The 21,366-nt window shown below is 43.9% G+C and overlaps 8 protein-coding genes across 8 annotated transcripts; 4 read left to right on the top strand and 4 right to left on the bottom strand. All coding sequences in view use genetic code 12, as the record gives it.

The window, feature by feature from the left end:
* Positions 1-8,513: 8,513 nt before the first annotated feature.
* On the bottom strand, positions 8,514-8,975 carry LODBEIA_P05310 (uncharacterized protein; the record flags this gene model as incomplete). The annotated part of the gene is made up of 1 exon (XM_066975628.1): positions 8,514-8,975. One exon carries the CDS (start codon positions 8,973-8,975, stop codon positions 8,514-8,516), a length of 462 nt encoding a protein of 153 aa, XP_066827469.1.
* Positions 8,976-9,440: 465 nt separating this feature from the next.
* On the top strand, positions 9,441-10,016 carry LODBEIA_P05320 (uncharacterized protein; the record flags this gene model as incomplete). The annotated part of the gene is made up of 1 exon (XM_066975639.1): positions 9,441-10,016. One exon carries the CDS (start codon positions 9,441-9,443, stop codon positions 10,014-10,016), a length of 576 nt encoding a protein of 191 aa, XP_066827470.1.
* A 217-nt stretch (positions 10,017-10,233) lies between these two features.
* LODBEIA_P05330 (uncharacterized protein) lies at positions 10,234-12,438 on the bottom strand (the record flags this gene model as incomplete). The annotated part of the gene is made up of 1 exon (XM_066975650.1): positions 10,234-12,438. The coding sequence occupies one exon, from the start codon at positions 12,436-12,438 to the stop codon at positions 10,234-10,236; it is 2,205 nt and encodes a 734-aa protein (XP_066827471.1).
* Positions 12,439-12,926: 488 nt separating this feature from the next.
* LODBEIA_P05340 (uncharacterized protein) lies at positions 12,927-13,679 on the top strand (the record flags this gene model as incomplete). Its single annotated transcript, XM_066975661.1, has 1 exon — positions 12,927-13,679. The coding sequence occupies one exon, from the start codon at positions 12,927-12,929 to the stop codon at positions 13,677-13,679; it is 753 nt and encodes a 250-aa protein (XP_066827472.1).
* Positions 13,680-14,374: 695 nt separating this feature from the next.
* LODBEIA_P05350 (uncharacterized protein) lies at positions 14,375-15,598 on the top strand (the record flags this gene model as incomplete). The annotated part of the gene is made up of 1 exon (XM_066975672.1): positions 14,375-15,598. The coding sequence occupies one exon, from the start codon at positions 14,375-14,377 to the stop codon at positions 15,596-15,598; it is 1,224 nt and encodes a 407-aa protein (XP_066827473.1).
* Positions 15,599-15,693: 95 nt separating this feature from the next.
* LODBEIA_P05360 (uncharacterized protein) lies at positions 15,694-17,709 on the bottom strand (the record flags this gene model as incomplete). Its single annotated transcript, XM_066975683.1, has 1 exon — positions 15,694-17,709. One exon carries the CDS (start codon positions 17,707-17,709, stop codon positions 15,694-15,696), a length of 2,016 nt encoding a protein of 671 aa, XP_066827474.1.
* A 1,122-nt stretch (positions 17,710-18,831) lies between these two features.
* Positions 18,832-20,625, bottom strand: LODBEIA_P05370 (uncharacterized protein; the record flags this gene model as incomplete). The annotated part of the gene is made up of 1 exon (XM_066975694.1): positions 18,832-20,625. The coding sequence occupies one exon, from the start codon at positions 20,623-20,625 to the stop codon at positions 18,832-18,834; it is 1,794 nt and encodes a 597-aa protein (XP_066827475.1).
* A 315-nt stretch (positions 20,626-20,940) lies between these two features.
* LODBEIA_P05380 (uncharacterized protein) lies at positions 20,941-21,351 on the top strand (the record flags this gene model as incomplete). The annotated part of the gene is made up of 1 exon (XM_066975705.1): positions 20,941-21,351. One exon carries the CDS (start codon positions 20,941-20,943, stop codon positions 21,349-21,351), a length of 411 nt encoding a protein of 136 aa, XP_066827476.1.
* Between the last annotated feature and the right edge of the window lie 15 nt (positions 21,352-21,366).

Below are 21,366 nucleotides of genomic sequence, written 5' to 3' on the forward strand. Positions count from 1 at the left end.
AGCCTGAGCCCGAGCCTGGGCATCGCCACTATTTGGGAAACCCCGTCCATTTCAACCTTCATTCCTTTCGAACACGCATCTAATGCCAAAAACACAAGATATTGCACACAGATTGAGACTAGCAGCGTATGCACAAGACCCACGTAAGTGCTATCCGAGCAACAAGTTGGACATTTCACACCTTCTGCTTGATTTGAACCCCCTCCTCCTTCTCCCCCATCCTGAGCGGAACATTCTATGGTTGCAGTATTCGAGCTGAATAAAGTAAACAAACAAATCCGTTGTCTTTTTCCTTCATATGTATCATGACACAAGTTGACGTCGACTAGAAGTGCCGGGCTGTAAAACATCCCACCCAATCTTGAATGAATATCCTGGAGGCCCGCAGAACGGATGAAACGCAGTATCATAAATTAAACCCCCTCTTCTATGGTTCCACGTGTTTCACCACCCACCCCCCTCCTTGCACCACAACAACTGCTGTGGCACCGCTCAGATGAATCCTACCGGATTGTGCGCAACTGAAACTGAAAGCTGTGTCCCACACGTTGGCTAATGTCATCTAGTTCCAACTGCTGCATTTGCAACCTTTCTTGACCGACTGCATATATTATTGAACAAACTCTCTACCACAAGGGTTTGGAAAAAATTACCAATGAGGCTTAGATAACTGACGAGTAGATGAATCAAAGTACATCTCGGACCCTGTAAAGGTTTTTTTGCGGGATACACACAAGATCCGAGATGTAATTGCACCCAAGCACCGGAGTTATTTGCGCATCCTGAAAATGAAAGAAAAAAAAAAAAATACAACTCCGTGTTCGATAAAATTGTGGGGATGTAGTCAAGGGTGGAAGTACAGTGGGCCCTATAGTGGAGCCCACGGCATCATGGAAATTAAGTACACGCCCTCAATGAAAACATCATGACTTTGCAATCAGCACTCAACATGTTAGAGCTGATGAGAGTAGTAAGAGCTGTTTAAGCCCAATAAGCCAAACTTAACCAAAGCCACTTGTGAAGCAATACCAGATGGTAGTTAGCGACGATGAAGTATGATAGTGCCGTCCCACCACCATGACTTTCAGACTGTGTGAGATTGAGCGTTAGTAAGTTTCTATTTTCAAGTCGCTGCTGAGCTGGATATCACGAAATATGCAAATACTATTGCAATTGGAGTTGAATGCTACCCTTGATGTATGACATGAAAGCTTCAAGAAGTTTGTCCTTGTTGTCATACTCAGTGAAGCATAAAACTAAACAACAACACGTCAATGACTGTACGAGTGCCACTCCACACTATCCACTTTCCTTCCTACCCTCCTGCTCCTGCTGGCGAGACAATAGAAAAAGGAGTTGCAGGAGTGATCCTTCCCTTTATTGGCCAATAAGTGATGCGCTACTGCCGTAAACTTGGCCTTCAGGGATGCAACAAAAAAACGGGCCCAGACCAGACAAAGTCTTAATTGCCAGGCTCGGTGTGGCAAGCGTAGATGGTCATGTTGTTTCAGTTTCAAAAGGTGAACGTTGAATAAGCAACAGGCACTAGCAACCTGCCACTCAATGCCAATGTCAACGTCAACGTCAACGCCAACGCCAAAAACACAGGGCTCTCCACAACCCGATCCTGCTGTACCCGTAGTAGAACATTTACGCTTTTCGATCAAACATCCAATACCCGGGGGTTCGAACGCTTTCCACTCTGATCAATATTGATGCATCGTTGACAGTGCACAAAAAAAGAAAAGCCTGCTTTCTACAGTACGACAACAGAATGTTCCTACGACGCTCGAATGCTATATTCAACAGTGAAAGTCCACCAAAATTTTTGCTCGAATTCATTTGCATCTTGTCAAGTGGACATGCAAACAACTCTTCTCTCTGCTCGTGGAGACACAACATTGGAGAATTGCGAGGCCGGAGAGTTCGTGGAGAAGTTTCAATTCAAAATGTCAAAAGCTTTTCAGGTAAATTGAGACCTGGACTGCTGTAACAACAATACAACAAGAGCAGAAAACAAGCACAACTGCAGAGTAATCGTCTCCGGTGAAAGCTTTGCACCTCAAACTTCAGAAAGCAGACGACATGCATCGAAATAAAGAGTGGTGCTGCCGCTCATCACTATGGTCATGCCACGTATGAGCTTCAATAAGAATCAGCTGGCATCTGACTTCCAAAACTTCAGCGCCGCTGAAATCAAAACACGCAAGTCTCAGTCCAACCAAGCTGTGACTATCCAAGCAAAACCGTTCACATGACACAGAAGGTCCAAGCAAAACCGTTCACATGACACAGAAGGTCCAGCACGTGCCACTAATGAAGTTCAACTACAATCTTGTAGGCCTTCAGGCCATTTATCAGCCAAGCGTAGGCTACCAGCGTCTCGACACCTGCACATGTATTTCGACTAAGCGCAATTCGAATCGCTGTATTAAATCAACCAAAAGTAAATCCAAAAATGAGCTTAGCTGTGATAAGCAGACTCTGCAATGTGATAATATTTAATGTCACAAAAACTTCTTCGAGAGCTGACGTTGAGAAAGAATCCTGTGGCCCAATCACGAACCTTGTGATACTTGCATTTAAGATGTACCCTAAAATACAAATGATTTCGATCAAACGCAAAATCTCTCACTATCGGATTTTGAACGCACTCAGAAACAATGCTGCCATGGAAGGGACTGTAGAATCAAAAGTATAGCACCTTGGCTGCTGTATTTAAACCGAAGCATTCCGCATCATACTCTGAGCTCCCTCTACCTGAACTTTTAACGCCATTTCCACCATCAAGCAATGGTAAACTCTCGGACCCACTTCTACATGAAACAAGATGTGAGAGTCAAACACAAAATCCGCCACATCCTTGAAATGCGCCATACAAATTTTCCACAAAATCTGCCAGACCGATTAATTTTATAAAATCTATTTTCGGATCAAGTTACAATATCAGGTTGCGTTTTAAATTACACAGTCTTACACCGTAACAAGCAACAAAATCTGAAATCGCCCGCACATTTCCTCTATAATCTTGTGACTTTCACCATCATTCTCCCCCCAAATTGCAAACGGCAGAACCAAAATCTGACCAGTAGAGACAGATACAAAACGCAAAATCGAGAGCAATTCCACAAAGTGAACATCGTTGTGAATGTGTAATAGAGTGGTCTGACGACATTCTACTGATGAATATGGCCTTCCAAAGGAAATACCGATAATGTGCCCCGAAGATTGTAATCCCACATAAACTTCAACGAATCGGCTGTCAAACATTTAAACTAAGCATTTTAGCAACCTGCGTCTTTACGAGTAGGCTAATCTTTAACACTGGCCTTCATGATGCAGTTCCCCTGCGACCAAATTGTGCAATTATGGCAGGGATCAAATTTGATGCGAAACAATTACAGCTGCAGGAGCCTTCTATAAAAGATTCGCGACAGTAATTGAAGTATGCCGACAATCAATTGACAACTTTTTCGATACCAGTTGAAAGAAAATTTGGCCATGTTTGCACGGCACGACCAAAGTACAAGTTGAAAAATTGGAATTCGTTTGTCAGCCTATTGCCGGCAATAATATCAATGAGTACAAACTCTACCCACTACAGTAACAACCAGAGTATTCCTCACTACAAATAGAACCTGGTCACCCTTCCGAATCTTTCATCCAACTTATGCTCCACGGTAGTACGATAGCACCTCGGAGCCACCATCTAATACAGCCCACAACAATAAAGATTTTTCAAATGAGCATCAACCTCTATAGTACAAAAAGCTTGCTCAAAAATTTGTTAAAATTTTGTTCGTGCAGACCTCTTCTCTATGTGTTTTTGCCTTGTACATGGTTTGTTTTCTAAATCTCTTGGTTCATTTCCTTTTGCAATTTTGTGACTCCGATCTGAAAAGTTTAAGATTGACGCAAAGTCAATTTTGAAGTTCATCTCCCTTCACAATTGTTATGTTGATAGCTTAATACGGTCAAGGTATTTGATATTCCGATTGCATAAGATTGAGGACGATATAGTTTCTCAAAGTCGAGATTTTGGTTGATAATTGCAAGATTTTGTATCATGATCGCAAGATTTTGTATTATGATCTCGATCTGTAATCTCGAGGTTTTTTTTTCACGATCTCAAGGTTTTGTTCCACGGTCTGGAGATCTTGCGGCCGCTCTATCGTATCAAAATATTGCAGCTTACGGAGCTATGGCTTGACTCGACATAAGAGGTTGATGTACAGATGTGTGCGAAAGAGGTTCATTTTAATGGAGGTGTGCTTGCATTAGAGAAGCGAGTAGGTTATTTTCGACTTGAAAGCTTCAGATGGAATTTTTACTACAGGACCTCGAAGATTATTCGAAAAGTTTGCTCTTTACCTAATCTAGTCGTCATGACCAAAACTTCGAGTGCAAATGATTGAAGTTTATACGCGCTGAATTGCAACGAGGCAGCTTCCGACGGGAGAATTACCTTGCGATACTAATAACGTCAGTGAATTGCATCTGGGCGTGATTAAGCAGAACTGACTCTGTTATGGGTTGTAGTTTTTTCTCGTGCTTGTTGAATAGCGACCTGCAGTTTAGTGGATTGTGAAGCTTGTAGTAGGCACAATGTTACGAACCCTTTGCTTCCCCTCTCATTTCCTTATTGTATCTTGGCTGAATTCGCAAATTGCACGTTGACATATGTTTTAATTTATTATGAGAACTATTTATCTCATCCAAAGTATGTTTTCTGAGATTCACACCGCCGATTTTTTTTTGTAACTGCCGTTCTATGGGCAGCTGTTATATTCAAGTTTCATCAAACCGCGCATGTTCACTACTGTGTTATTCATAAGGTTCTTGTTGTCTTCAAAAGGTTTGAGAAATGCTGGTCAACCAGTTCACTAAATCTTCAATCGGAAAATTTATTGATTAGTAAGTACCAGTTTTTTCCCATTTATGTCGACAGCGACTGGATTTCAGCTGCCATAACTAGCAATTATCGTCCGTGTCCATGTGTTGTGAAACAAATCTCACATTTGTTGCAGCGGATTGGTTTCGTTGAAGCTAATTTGGGTTGCATCGTTTTACTGTCGTATCAATCATGTGCCAAAGGATATGGCTTTCACATCAATATTTGAGTTAGATCAAAAAAATTGACGGACTTGGGTTGCATCTTGGAGAGCTTTTATCCATGTCGCTTGATGCTACTACGACCATGTTTTGTATGTCGGCAACAGCTGGAAAGACTCTCAGGTTGTACTCTTTGATGAGTCTACAGCAAAATAACTTCAGTCGAGGGTTTCAGTCTAGCAGACAGTTGCTGTGGCCCAGTTTAGGGTCTCCACAGCCATGAGGTTTCAAGTGTTTATGTCCGTGGCCACTGAAAGGTTAAATTGACCCAGGTCCAACAGCAATTCTCATGGAGAAAGGCTGCCACTGATTTCAAGTTCTCCATGCAATTGATAGTAACGAAGAGTAAACACCGAATGAAGGCGTTTTGGAAAATGTATTTACCACTCATGCTTCTTCAGCGTTGGTCTTTATTGTCAGCCTGGAAAGGGCTCTCGAATCATGTAAGGTACTTCCTGTGACTCGCCCAAGAGATTTGTTGATGTGGTTTTGAGGCTTTCATTTCCCACAAGTATCCGCAGCAAAGCAGTGGGAAAGGTGAAAATAAGCGGACCAGAGATTTTTGATTCAAAGGCTTGAAGGTGGCTTGTTTAGAACAACTGAGCCCACATTCGATAGTGCAAGAGGTGCGCTGTTCAAAATGCCAGTATTGTAGCTGGCAAGAAGCGCATTCCGGAGTCACTGTGCGAGGCTCTTGGTTAAGTTGGTGCTTGCTTGCCATGGGCGGATTGATTTTGCATTTGAATGATGTTGTTAATATTGATAGAAGATGACCTCTGACATTTGAAGAGCCTTTGAGCATTCGTTGTGATAACATTGGAAAGCTGCAGCACATATCCCTGGTTTCGAATGGTGCGGGATCGTTCTGTGTCTGGACAGCTAAAATTGATGAGGTTTGATCAACAAGTTTGCAACGCTGTTTCAGTGCATGTCGTCTGCTTCTTGAGAGGTTTGAGGTGCAAAGCCTTGACTAGAGACGTTTTCTTTGCAGTTGTGCAGTTTTCCTTCATCTGGATTCGTGACATTGTTGACCCTGCTGTGCTTGACTGGGTTTACCTTCCCTCGCTGATCTCTTCAGGAATTGAAATGGAAAATATGCCAGAAAACCAATGCTTCCAGAGGCTCTTGGTTCGTGTCACTCTTTCTTTTTTGAATATCTCTAGATTTGACTGATTGTTGGGACGTATTCGTCTCCTTCCAGACCCTCCAGTTCTGCAATCTCTCTGGCACTCGCACGCAGGGATGAAATTGGTACTATCAGTCGTTTATGGGAGTTGGCATAAGTCGCCAATGCTGTTAAATTCATCACCAGCAAGTTGCGGTGCATATTGTCGGTTCCACTCTCTGGGGTTTGCAACACCACCTCTTTGACACCGGCCAATCTTGATCTTTGCTCCTGTACTTGCACTATCAACGCGTGGCCCGTGCTTGCTTTTGCAGGTGTGAGCTAAACTGGTCCTATGCTCAATCGTGGACCACCGTGTGTTAGTTTTATTGGCGGTGGACGTTAAAATGTGGGTGTTTGGAATCACACACATCTCGGATCTTGTGCCCCAGATCCCCTGTGGTGGGGACTTGCACGTGACAGGAACACACCACAAGATCCAAACGCATCCTAACACCAGATCTATTTACATCCAAACACCAGATCTATTGACATCCTAACACCAGAATTATTAACATCCACACATCAATAGTTAGTGCAACGCGAACATTTGCAGCTGGCAAAGTTGCAAAGTTGCAACGGTGCGAAGTTGCCTACCCCTCGATTACTTCCAAATGGCACGCACGTGTGTCTCTGGAAAGTCCCGGCAAGGCACCAGCTTGCAAGCGGGTGAGTAAAAAGCTCATTGCGCTCCAGTTGGATCTCATGTTCTCCCGGTCTGCAAGGTTGACAAGACAATATTTCACGACTGGAACCGGCGCTCGACTATTCGCGGCAAAAAACAAATCAACGAAAAGATATCTACTACCTCCACCTCGCGATCTTCATCTGTGAGACCAAATAGGCTAAACAGTCAAGAAATTGAGTACCCGCGCCAAGTTGTTGGCACTTTCGTCTTGATGAATCCCATTCGACTTCAATAAAGACTTGGCAAGTGAAACTTGGAAAGCGTGTGAGCATCCGTCGTGACAGTGATGGACAGCAGCTCATATCCTTCACGTTGTGTATTGAGACGGTATCGGTGTGTCTGGACGATTGACGTCGATGAGGTTTGATGAATAAACTCACAATGCTGTCTCAGTGCATGTCGTCTGCTTTTTGAAGACTCGAGGTGCGAAGCCTTGACTTGAGACAATCATTCCGCAGTTGTGCATGTGTTTTCTTTACCTCAATTCGTCGCATTGTTGTGGGTTAGACTGGTTCTCTTCATTTTAAGCTCGATACACACTTTTGAAGGTGCGCCATGGTGTTCTAGGCAGCTCTTCAGATCAGCCCTGTAGTCAAGGTTAGTAGTTAAGCGGACATTTCACTTCAGCAGACATATCTGATCGCTTTTGAACTAGGTCTGCTTTCCCTCTCATTTGGAAACACTCAGCGGAAATAGTTTTCAGACAACGAGCGGGAGTAGAGTTCTTTGGGGTGCTCGCTCTTTATTTTTGTTATTTGGTTTTTTCCGAATCTTTTGAAACTTTTTGAATTTTTTTAATCATTTTCTTGAACTGAATTAAACTTGAATCCGAGGACTGTAGGCTCTACACTGGGGGGAGCAGAAAGGGTGATTTATTTTTGATTCCGATTGACGCTAATTTTTTCGACATTTGGTTTCTGTAGCTGTACCGCCGTAGATTGCATTGCTGCCATACCTGTTTGAATAATTGAAATGGATGGACGGCATTGGAAGACTCTATCCGGATCAGGATCAGAATCAGTCATCGTTGCCGTACTTGACCCACCCTAACATAACTAGTCTTCCCTCGGCGCAAACAATAGCGACCCTTCTCTTCCTAGCATAGCTGCCGGTCCTATTGCAATAGTGAGACTTTAGCAAACCCTTCCCCCTCGGCCCCCATTGCTCCTTCCGTCCCTATAAGCTTCGAAGAGCGACAAAAAATAATAAAAAAAAAAAGATGAGAATATGATCACCTGCGTTTAGGGTCTGGCGACCCAGAAAACCAACTCGGTCGGAAATTATTTAGTCGACCGTTTCTATTTCTTTTTCTTTCTTTTTCACTAGTCTTTCCCCTTCAGTTCTATCAGTACTATCAGTTCTTGATTGTATTAATAGCTATATACACGGTTTGTAATGAGTGAATAGGCTTTGCCACTACAGTTTCGATCCACGGCATGCAGACTTGATAGTGCCCAGATAATCAGCATGACCTAGTCAGATGGGCAGCGGTGTCGGTCCACTCTTTTGCAAAAAAAAAAAATGAAAATGAAAAAACAGCAATCTTTCTTACTTTGGTTTGAGAAAGTCAGATTCATCCAACTCGGGCATTCTCAAAATGACGCGCTCCTTGTTTTCGGCCTCTTCTTGCAACAACTTCAAAATTTTGGAGTCCTTCCATTTTTCGGGAATGGGAGTAACTTCGAAGTTTTTGGTTGCCCAGTAGTAGATGTCCCAGTCCGCCTCATCCAACAACTTGTCATATTCATCCAATTCTTCCATGGTCATCTTGTTGAGGTATTTCTTGGCAAATCTGCTTAGCAAAAGATCGCTCTCCAAGATCCCTCTTTTCCTTGATTGATATACCAATCTTGCGCGTTTGACATCTATAGTCTCGCCGGTCCTGACGATGGGGGAGATTTTCATGTGTAAAGTGGGGTCGATCGGTGGATTCTGTGGCTTGCCGTGGTTAGCTAAGCGCAAAACCGACGACGACAAGCGCCTGATTGGTTGTCTTGAAAATGATAACATTGCTATAGGTGGGAGAAAAATGGGGGGGAGTGGTGGCTGGAGGTGTGAAGATGAGGTGTCTGGTGATTGCGGTGATTGCGGAGATTGAGATGGAATAAGATGGGACGTGGATTTGATGGCGGCGACAAAAGCTTCTACTGATCAAAAAGGAAAAAAAAAAAAGAGAAAACAATTTGTAGCAAAAAACAGCTCCCACGGCCAATACTACCAATACCACTGCTACTACAACTACAACTGCCACCACCACCACCAACACTACACCAGCCACTACCACTGCCACTTCCACTACCATTACGACTACCACTGTCATTACTACTACCATTACTACAACTAGACTAGACTAGATAACCTCCATTTTTTTTTTATTACTCATAGAATCATTAATTACTCTTTTTTTAACAGTCATAGAGACGCGAATACATTTTCAAGATACAGCACATTTTTACAACATATTTCACAACGCACATGGGGACGTCGGTATCCAAGTTATCCAAAGAAGATCTAAAAAAGCTCCGCGATGCAACATACTTTGATAAAAGGGAACTTCAGCAGTGGTACAAGGGTTTTTTAAGAGACTGTCCGTCGGGCCAATTGTCCGAGGAAGAATTCGCCAAAGTGTACAAGCAATTTTTCCCATTCGGAGATCCCACCGAGTACTGTCATTACTTGTTTTTGGTGTTTGATCTCGATAACCTGAAGTACATTGACTTCAAGGAATTCATAGTGGCGCTCAGTATCACGAGTCGAGGGAGTGAAGAGCAAAAGATCAACTGGACTTTTAAACTATACGACTACAAGAAAACCGGCAGGTTGACCTACAACGACATCTTACCCATCATTCAAGCGACGTACAAGATGATTGGTCCTATGGTGGCCCTCCCCGATGACGAGAAGACTCCAGAGCTTAGAACGGAAAAGTGGTTTAAAGTGCTAGGTAAAAACAAGGATACAGATGAAATCACGTTGGAAGATTTTCTCAAACTAGCAAAATCAGATTCTGCAATCATGAATTCACTCAACACGTACCAGGGCTTAGTGTGAAGAAGCAAGGTGTAAGGCGTTGTTTTGACAGCTTAATAGCTTGGAGAGAAAAGAATGAAAAAATGAAAAAATGAAAAAATTAAAAAAATGAAAAAAGACAAACATTGAAAGAAATACAAGTATTTTACAGCGTTTCAACTTTGATGTGTGTTTTAATCTTTTTTTGTCCCTTTGTTGTTATTGTTGTTGTTCTTGTTGTTGTCATCCTAATATATTATTACTGCTGCACTTCGACTGCCTCTAATAGTCCGTCCAATAACTCATCGACGTCGTTGACTCCTACATTTGTGCAAGTGCTCACCACATTTTTAAACTTGGAGGTTAGATCTTTATAGTCAATCAAATTTTGCAACTCGTTTTCCAAGCTTTCATTCATGCGTTTATAGGCATTTATTCTAGCTTTGAGAATATTGACAGGCTGTAGCTGCTTGACGAGTGCTTCATCACCTTTGAGATCATCTATCGATTCGCCATTGGTCACTCTCTGATACAAGGATTTAATCAAAAAGGGCTCGTCTGCGTCGTATTGCTGGTTTTCCTCAAATTGCAATTCATCATCGGCAATTTCTTGCTTGGAGATTGTTAGCTTGTCGGAAACATTGGCAGCTTGAAGCTTGAGGTTATCCAAGGTCACTAAATTCTCAGTCAACTTTCTACTTTGGAATCTATTGTTTACCGTGACAATGGTTGCATCGTGCAAGGCCTGGTCCAAGAGCTTGATCTGCTCTTGTTTGGAGTTTAATATGCCAGCATAGGCCAGACCTGTGTCTGACAACAACTTGTGGATGCTTTCAAAAATCTTATGAGAGGCTGTATCTGAGGAGGCCTCGATAGCCTCCACGCCTGGTCGAGGAAGATCAATCTCGAGTGCTTTCGAATTGACAACACTGGGCAACTCGCCCCCATTGATTGCAACCTTTTCCGCCAAAAATTCCCTATTCGTTCCAATAACGTCGAAAATGCGATCTCCAAAGCGTAGCTCGCTCACCTCGTTCAATATTTCAAAGTCCTCACACTTTACATTATGTTTGTTGGAGATGCGCGCATTCGCCCCCATTTCCATCAACAACTTGATAAACCATTTATCTTCTTTTTCTACCGCAATATGCAAGGCAGTGAGACCGTCGTCGTCCTTCGCATCCAAGATCGACTCCTTGAATTTGCCAAAGATCCGGTCGTCACGGCTCAAGATGTACTCTACTATAATGGACACGTAATGCTTGTAGCTCTCGCTTATGCCAATTTGCATTGCCAAATGGTGCAAAACAGTGCGATTTCGGTTATCAACTAGCCAAATGTTTGGGTGAAGCCAGCACCGCAATAGCTCTGCAAAGTTGCCGTTTTCCATCGCGTTGGTAACTTTGATGCACGAAATTAAAGGAGACTCGCCCCAGTTGTCTCCACGGATTGGCGACGTGAGGCCCAACGTGATGAATGCAGACACGAGGGGCGACGATGCCAAGGTGGACGCAAAATGCAACGCGGTTTGCCCCTTCTGATCCAAGGGGATGTCCTCAAGCTCGCTTAGCTGGTGGTCTTGGAGGATTGGAGATACTTCATTCTTGATCTCTTCCTCAGAAACAGATGATTGCTCTTCGTCTTTTTTGAAGATCCGCCCGTACAAGCCTTTTGCGGCATTCCTCAACTTCAACTGATTCTCGTTGAGAACAACGGGGGGCAACGTGTGCGGGAAATGCGGGTTCATTGCAACGAGGCGGTCTGGATCCGTATCCTTTAGGATATCTTTGGTGCCGGTGCCGGTGCCTGTGTCCGTGCCCGTGCCCGTGCCCGTGCCCTTAATCTCCGCCGCCGTCAAATCGCTCAACCTCTGCTTCTTGATTGGCGACGTCGCATCATCCTCCAAAATTCTGTCCTCCGTGCTCAAATTTCTCTTCTTGGACTTGGGTAGGTTCTCGTAATCGTGCACGTCGACAAGAAGCAACTCTTTTGTCAACTCGTAAAGGTCAAACTTCAAGGCCGCTCTGACAGCCATTTCGTATGGCACCCAGACCCCTCGGAGAAATGCATTTTCGTGCTTTTGATAGTCGAGGATTTGAGGCGTGCGCTTGCTGGGTGTACCCTGGCCAAAATCTGAATTGAGCAAGATCTTGTTGGTTAGATAATTATTGGTTTGCGTCTGGGATAGTATGTTCAACTTGGACAAGATCAGGAGAAGTTGCGTGATGTTTATGTATGAATCTTGAACGCGTCTTAGCACAACAACAACATCATCATCGTCCAACTCGGATGCTGCGGCGTCTTCACCAAGTCCCGCCAACTTCACTGTCAATTGTATCACTTTGACCCCATTATACACGGCTGAGCTCAAACTGCTTTCATAGACCGGGTTTAGATACGCTTCGCTTAAGCGGTGCTGTATAGAATTCGTGGTCAAGTCTCCAAAATGAATCGGGGAATCCATTTCCAGCACACTTTGACGGGAGTATTTAAAGGTGAAATGGAGTGAAAAAAAGGAAAAATAAAAAAATCAAAGGTGATTCTGGGATGGAATAATGCTAGTGCAGAAGATCTGTGTGCCCCAAAAAGAAAGAAAAAAAAATTTGAAGATTTGGAGCTTTGGAGAGTATCCTCAAGTGTCTCGAGCGTTGTAATGATATTGATCCAACTTCTTTGCAAAGGGAGGTGTGTAAAGGTTGTCAATGAGAATGAGCGAGTGAATAAATGAAATATTTAGAATGAACGAAACAAAAAAAATACACGTCTGTTTCTCTCTCTTGAGCTAAAGTTTGCTGTCGCATATTCGATATCGACGACGCGGAATTATTTACGACATCATCCGATGTGTGTATGCACACACAGCAGAGTTGGATTAGTTGGTAAGTACCAATCGCCAACTTTTACTTTGCATCCGTGAGGGTTCTTGCTCTAGCTGCTATAAACTTAGTGATAATGGATTATTCGGGAAGAGTCAATTCTAAAAAGGGAGCGGGCGGGATAGCTAGTGCCGAAGACACAAATGTTAGCACAAAGAAAAGGGTGCAAGAGCTTTTAGCCACCCACATCTTGGACCTAGACAATGATCCATACGTCTTCAGAAACCATCTTGGCTTGCTCGAATGCCGTCTTTGCCTCACGACGCACAATAACGAGGCCTCATACATTTCCCACTTGGGTGGAAGAAAGCATCATCTAAATTTGGAGAGAAGACGTATTTTGGACGAGAGGCAGCATCAGGGCCACCTTTACGAGCAGAAAGTCAACCAGCAAATATCAATAAGCAACGTTGACAAACGAAGTTGGAAAAAGATTGGGAAGCCCGAAGTCAAGGTTGAGAAGATACGGCATCCTCAGACATTACAGGTTGGCATACTTTTACGAATGAAGGCTCCCAGGATAACTGCGGAGGAGCCGATCCACAGGTTCATGTCCTATTTTGAGCTAAATTCCAAGAGCCAAAATCTGCTTTCGAATTACTTGAGCAGCCGTGGTGATGATGATCTGGATCGAGAACAAGAGGAGGACGGTGACCACCAATTGTTGGTGATTTCTGCCGAGCCTTACGAGAACATTGCCATAATAATACCCAACAAGCACGAAATTGACAAGCCGCAGGATGAGGATAAGATGTCAGACACGTTCTGGTGGTTCTGGGATCGCGACACGAAGGAATACGTATTGCAGTTTTTCTGGAAAAAGTCTTGAGACGAAGAAAAAGAAAAAACAAAAAAAAAATTCTACTTCTTTACCCTCATGATGAATTCAAAAAAAAAAAAAAAAGAGCATGGCAGCCATCTTTAATATGGATGGTTTTGGATATAGCGCACATTCTCCACCGACTGGTGGTTGTACGGAGAAGTGAATTTGCTTAGATGATAGACAAAAGTTCTCAACAATAGTCTTGTATGTATACGGATGTAAGGCCTGTACAAACCCCCCGTTATACGTTTGCCCTTCCATGAGACATATTGCATATCTCTGGAACCACACATATGTTGCCCAATGACTTCTCTAGCGTATCCCTGCTGAATTTTCTACACGTGCAAGCAGCTGAACTCAAACTGTTGCCAAGTGTCCGTCTCTCCCGCACTCTCTGTTCTCTATTCTCTGTTCTCTGTTGCCTAGTCTTTCTCCCTCTCTCGTTTCCACTTTCGCCCTCTCTTATTGTCACTCTCTCGCGTTTTAAACCGACGGTGGTTTGGCTGGAAAAATATGGATTGGCAGGGGACAAATAAAAAACAAAAAAAAAAGACTCTCACAAATTACACATTTTCATGGCCATTTGAACAAGCGACTGACTTGGACTTGAGCACCCACAAAACGCCCCTCCCTTTTACTAATCAGACGACGAGTGTTTTTTATCCAGCTGGACATATCAGGAGACTATACGCTTGGCATCTATGACAGGAGATCACAACCATAATTTAGCGGATGACACAAGCAAGAGACCAGCGAATGGACAACAGTATAAACAACTATACGCCTCTTCAACTCCGACTGTTAATAAAACGGGGAATACAAATGCTATAAGCAACAATGGAGGAGCCAGCAATAATGTTACGCCACATGGAGGCATGGGGAACGACATGAGCCACGTTAATCAGCAGAATAATCTATCGAGAAAAGTATCGCGACACGCCTACCGAGACACAACTACCAAGGGTAAATACACTTTGAATGATTTCCAAATCTTACGGACGTTGGGAACGGGCTCGTTTGGCCGTGTCCACTTGACGCGGTCGATACACAACGGTCGATTCTATGCCATGAAGGTGTTGAAAAAGGAGCGAGTGGTGAACATGAAGCAAGTGGAACACACAAATGATGAGCGCAGAATGCTAAAATTGGCTCAGCATCCGTTCATAATTCGAATGTGGGGCACATTCCATGACTGCCACAACTTGTTCATGATCATGGACTATATAGAAGGTGGCGAGTTGTTTTCGCTATTGAGAAAATCACAAAGGTTCCCCACCCCGGTGGCGAAGTTTTACGCCGCAGAGGCTTTTCTAGCAATAGAGTATTTGCACAATTTGGACATCATTTACCGTGATTTGAAACCGGAGAACATTTTGTTGGATAAAAACGGTCACATCAAACTAACCGATTTTGGTTTCGCCAAGGAAGTTGCCGACGTCACGTACACGTTGTGTGGCACTCCCGACTACATTGCACCCGAGGTGGTCGCCACTAAGCCCTACAACAAGTCAGTCGACTGGTGGTCATTCGGGATACTAATTTTTGAGATGTTGACGGGGTACACCCCTTTTTACGACCCGACCCCCATGAAAACCTACGAGAACATTTTGAACGGAACAATAACCTATCCCGATTACTTACCCCCGGACATTTTGGATCTTTTGCAGAAACTAATTGTCAAGGATTTGACGCAGCGATTGGGGAATTTACAGGGAGGATCGAGCGATGTGAAAAACCATCCGTGGTTCAAGGAAGTGATATGGGAGAGACTTCTATCTCGAGATATCGAGACTCCATACGAGCCACCAATAACATCGGGAGTGGGGGACACTTCTCAATTTGATAGATATCCTGAGGACAAGGATTTGGACTACGGTATAACTGGAGTGGACGATCCATACCAGCGCTTGTTTCAAGACTTTTAGCATTTTTGACCACGGGTTAGTGTTATTTGTGTCAGTTAAAATTGAAGACAATAACATTCTAGTTTTAGTGTGAAAATAAAAAATATCTATTCAGTTTAGCCGTAGCATGCCTCGGTGGCGGTCATCCAGTCACTTTTAAGGAACTCTTCAGCACTCATTCTTGTTGTGGGGTCGATGTCTAGTAGCTTGTAAAGTACCATCACCCGTAATTCGTCCAATTCATGGGCTTCATCGTCATTGTCCCAGCTACCGCTACCGCCACCACCACCGTTACCACCACCACCATTGTTACCCGCTTTTCCCAGTCCTACCGTGTCGTCGAACGCACTCGATCGGGACGGTAGAAGCTGGCAGATACTATCAATTGGGGAAAAGGTTGCTCGCCTCTTTATGAGCCAATCTTTGGTCGTGGCGTTGTAATCAGCCATCAATCTTTTTTCAGCATATTCTTCAAATACCTTGTCCTTGTAAACGAGTTTTTTCCTTTTTGAACCGCTTTTCAACTCCGTAGACCGCCATAAGAACCCGGAACCGTATCCGTCCAGCTCCAGCAAGGAATCGGCAGTGTTGTTGGACAGAAGTCTTTTCGCAGCAGTGTAGCAATGCCTTCGCAAGTTTAGCAACACCAAAATAACAATTCCAAGTGCCCAGCAGTCTTTCTTGACTGAGGAATACGACCGCAGTGTCTCGACACATGCAAACTCCTCCGGTGGGATATAGGGCTCTGAACCTATCAAGCCCTTTCTGCCCGTGAGCATCTGTTCGGATGGATCTAGCTCAGTTTTGAAGACAAAAGACTTCCCAAAGTCGCTTAATTTCACGAGCATTCTTCCGTCACAAGAATGGTGGTTCTCGGCTTCGTAGTTCAACAATATATTCTCTAGCTTCAAGTCGCAGTGGGACACGCCGTGTGCGTGCATGTAGCGTACACCTTTCGCGATTTGCTTCGCCAAACAGTCAACTTCGAATAAAGACATTTTAGTAACGGGATGACCGTCAACGGATGATCCAGTTAGCATGTAAGAGAACAAGTCGCCTCCTTTACTGCACCTCATCACCTGGCTTATTTTCAACTCTGACACGGCTTCCGTGCCCATCAAGTCAACCGTCTCTACCATATGTCTGTTGTTCAATGTCGACGAAATGACAAACTCGGAAAGGACACGCTGGATATACTTGTCGTTATTCTCGTCTTTTCTGCGCTTGAGCTCTTTGACCGCGTACAAAGGTTTTTTGGAAAACTTTATATCCTCACGGCTACTTGGATTGCGGACATCAGGCTCAATGAGCTTGATCACGCCATAAGAGCCCTTCCCTATCACGGCTTGAACAACCCCGTATCTTTGATACAAGGACTTTTCTGTTGCCAATGCTGCCCAGTTCCTTCCACTCATTAGTTCTTCGAGTTTCAAAGACATCTTTTGAATAAATTCGATCTGGTACCTTCCAATGACTGATTCTGAATCATGGCAAGACTTGGAAGTCTTCCTTATCATGGTGTTTTTGCTTAGCAAAGAATACGTTTTCTTGCTCTCTTTTATAGCCTGCTCAATTGCGTGGCCACTGTCCCATTTCAATCCGCAGTAGCCCATGATGGTCGACAACTGCTCACCTAGGTAGTGATGAGTTCCGTCGTATTTTGGCTTTATCGGATGCAAGTGATCCACAGCCAAACTCAGACTGGTGGAGTTGCTGCCCGAGTCCAGTTCGCCTTGGGAGGTCAAGTCTTCGTCATCGTCACCATCGTCGTAGTCGTAGTCGTAGTCGTAGTCGTCGTCGTCGTCGTCGTCGTCGTCACGCTCCACCATCGTGCTCACTCTTTTTCCATATTGGTTGACATGGTGCACTCGCTCGCCATCATGTTTCAGCGTTGCAGCCGCAGATTCGGGCAGTATGTTTAAATTCTCCAATCTAGCATCAATCCCCAGTTCTCGATCCTCCTCAACTTCCCTCTCTTTCTCTTTGTCTTTCTCTTTCTCTTTATGGAGAATGGATTTGATCTTTGCTTTCGGTGATGAGGACCGTATAGACTTGCTCGATGATTGCGATGATAGAATTTCAGACGCCGAATCCTTTGATGATGATCGCTTGTGAAAACCAAATAATCCCATCTCAAAAAAAGCCTATAGTTGCATCTCTGTTTTGTAATGATAATTATTTAAGGTTATTTCATTTTTTCTTTTATTGTAAAAAAGATGGTGATCCACAGCAATTACAAAAAGCGCCAAAAAAAAAAAAATAATCAGTGGTGTCCGAATTTCGAATTTCATATGTGTGCGCTTAATAAGCCAGGTACAGCCTTGATATTTCCGAAGCGCAAAGTGCCCTAGTTGGGATTTGGCATTTGGCATTTGGGACACACGCGCAAAGAACAGAAGGGAAGCTTGTCGCAATTCAAAAAACAAACAAAAAAAAAAATTCACACACACAAGGGGGGGTAAGATTGTGGCTTTCACCAGTTGCCAGATGTACCCAATGTCTACCGGGCGTCGAAAAGGGAAGGAAGGGGAAGGAAAGGGAAAGAAAAGATGGAAAGGAGGGGAGTGCGGGAGAAGAAGAGAGAGGAAAGATCCGTTCTTCTACGTTCGTATGTGAAGCTATTCAGTCAAAAACATTCTCCGAACTCTCTTGCTAACCTCGTTCGATAACTTTGTAATCATTCAAGTAACCTATGCTCCACGACTGAACAAGAGATCGGCTGCAAAAAACACGATGGATTGAGAGAGTAGAGCTATAATCTCTGTTGATGATGTCATTATCGAGCGCAAGATAATCTTTATTTTTATTTTTTTTTTTTCCAAAGAGGTGAAATAAAAATTGAAATTCATATTGTCCCGTTTTGCTGCAAAAAAGGTCAGACAACTAGGCACTTCAAATGTTTTTCCAAGAGAAATCGCCAGATTAGCAGAATAAAACAGAGTAGTGTGACAAAAGGAAAGAAAAGGAAAGTCGCATCAGTAAATTTCTTTGCAGTTCTTACATAGGATGTAGCACCCGTGTGCAGATTCCAAGAGAAATCCATCTTCATGGAAAGCTCACATGGGTCATCTGTTTTGCAAAACAGATGTCACTACAAAGAGTCTGGCAATACGCAAAAAAAAACGAAAGAGAAAAAAAAAAAATTAAGCACATCTCAGCTCTACAATCCATTTTAGAGAGGCAATCTTCTACAGCTCGAGTGGAAGGAGAATTACAATCGATAAAGCTTCTCGTCCTAATCCCATCCTCATCTCTCAACTTGAATCAAGTGCTAGCCATGTCACCTGATTGGCGATGAAGCTACATAGCTGGTCCATGTCCTCGTATTTGAAATACACAAACTCGAGTTTCTTCACACATAGGGCTTCTTGAAGATGTAGCCATTGCTCGTACTCAAAGTCCACTTCTTCGTTGCGAAACACTGCTCCCTCCATCTTGGTCTTTTTGTATTTCATCCTGCTGTACAACCTACGCTTCAATTTGTTCGCAACGGAGTCATACAAGTCGTTTCTTGACATGTAAAAAACCGGATCAAGCTTGGGGAAGTTGCAGTGCACCGTGAAGATGGGCACGTCATTTGCGCTTCCAAAGTTCTCGTCCGACTCCTTTGCCAAAGCGTTTAGCTTTTCAACTTGCTCATCGATGGGAATCGACTTGCCGCTGTTTTCAAAGGGCCGCACAATCAAGTTTTGAAACTTATCGAAATCGAGAACCGGGTGCTTTTGGGCCATTGCCACCCCTTGGAATTTTGCCTCGTCGTCAAAGTATCCGTGGGACTGTATGTACGAGTTTACTTGGTAGTAGGGCTGGTTAAGGGCAACTGCTGCTGCGGCAAAAGTGTCTTTGTCCCCTTCCCCTTGCTCACCTAGCGAAAACAAGCGGTAGAATAGTTGCGGCCCATAGATGTTGTAGTACAAAGATAGGAGGATGACTTTGCCATGCGTGCCTTTGTTGATGAACAACTGCCCCGATTCAGTAGACAAGTCAGGTACGGCGTTTTCCAAGTCGTGGTAGGGAACAGATGCATCCCCTATATCGATTCTTAGAGCATTCTGCGATTTCAGCGGCTCAAATAGCGGGAACCTGTTGATTCTGACTCGCTTTTGCTCGTTGACGGCAATATTTGCAATTTCGTAGTACCTTGGAGAAATCGTTCTTTTCCAGTAGTCTGGCCACGTTATCATACCGTACTGCTTGTAAAGCTCACTCTCAAAAACCACATCCGGGTTTGAAATTATGATATTGTCGGAATCAAGTAGAAGGATGTTTTCAAACGACGACACCACTAAAGCGAGCAGCTTGAACTGATAAGCGAAAAAGCTCTTTTCCTTTTCCGCAGAAATACCAAGAATGTCCGGAACCACCAAACATTTTGCCCCAAGGCTGGGCAAGATTCTATCGCAAAACAGCCTTTCGCGTTCATAGTCATTCCTTTGCGGCATAACCACTTCAACGGGTAGTTTGGACCCAGTTTCTCTCAAGGCAAGAATCGCGAGATAGGTGAGCCACGAAAACTTATCACCACCAATAAACACAACACCTTTTGTGCCCTTGTCGTAAGTATATTCTGGGATTTCGTCGGGAAGCTTCTTCACCACCTTCTCATGTCTGCTCTTTAGCTCGGCAACCACTCTGTCGGACATCTTTCCTCTCGCTAGTAAAGCTTCCTTGATATAGGTGCCCTCAATTTTGTCTCCCACATACTCGACAAGGTGCTGGGGAGCTCCCTTGTATAGCACATCGTTCTCGTCAAATATAGTAAAGACTTTATCCCAAAAGCTATGGACACGCCTCAGCTTCTCCTTTTGGTTGACCAACGCCAAGTGCGAGTCGTAGACGTTTGCTGCGTTTTGCCCAGGCGTTTCGCCTTTCTGGCTGGCGGGCTGTGCACCATTCAAAGGAGTTGAAAATGAATCATCAACGATGGCATCCAAGTCGTAGTTGAGGACGGACGAAAATGCAGTGTACGCAAGTATCGCCACCACAAATATCGAAATAGCAAGCTTGGCTCTATATCGCACTAGCTTCTGCAAGAGCTTGCTCCTCATCTGTGGCGGTTGATCGTCGTTTTTTTTTTATTGGGTGATGTAGACGTGATGTGTCCTGTTGTAACAATGTTTTGGCCCAGTCGATTTTGGATCTATTCTTTCTACACGACTCGCCGTGTGCTATATAAAAAAAGAGGAACTTGAAAATATACACCCTTACATACTTGCACGCACACGCATACTCATACCGATGTGCACTCACCTACACTTTAAAAATACATAGATAGATATCTATATATACATAAACTAGCTGAGGGTCCTCAAAAAAGAGAACAGAAAAAGGCCGGACTTTCTCCCCCTTCCCTCAAAATCATCATGAGTTCAGGCGGTGTGCCGAATACCGGTCGCGGTTCTGGCTCGTCGGGCTACGTTCAGAAAAACATTTCTGCCGAAAGCAAACCCAAAGGTCGCTATGAATCCCGAGAATTGAACACGAGAAAAGACAAATGGAGGGAGGACCAAGAGACCCAGGACCGTTTACGAAGAGAGACCGATGAGGTTTTGGCTACACACAACAAATTGCGGGGGATAGAAGTCTCCTGCGCAGAATTGGAGGACGAGTTGGAGAGACGAGGTTTCAGCGAACAAGAGATTGATGACAAGGTCAACAAACTTCGAACACGGCTAAAGCGCCAAATGAGCGAGCAAGAGAATAAAGCAAATGCGGATGTTGATGATGCAGACTCTAAATCTGACGTGTATAGCTATACACCGCGCTTTTCATGAATAATTCTTTTAAAT

This window comes from Lodderomyces beijingensis (assembly GCF_963989305.1).
Source record: "Lodderomyces beijingensis strain CBS 14171 genome assembly, chromosome: 1".
In the NCBI taxonomy this organism is placed as follows: Eukaryota; Fungi; Ascomycota; class Pichiomycetes; order Serinales; family Debaryomycetaceae; genus Lodderomyces; species Lodderomyces beijingensis.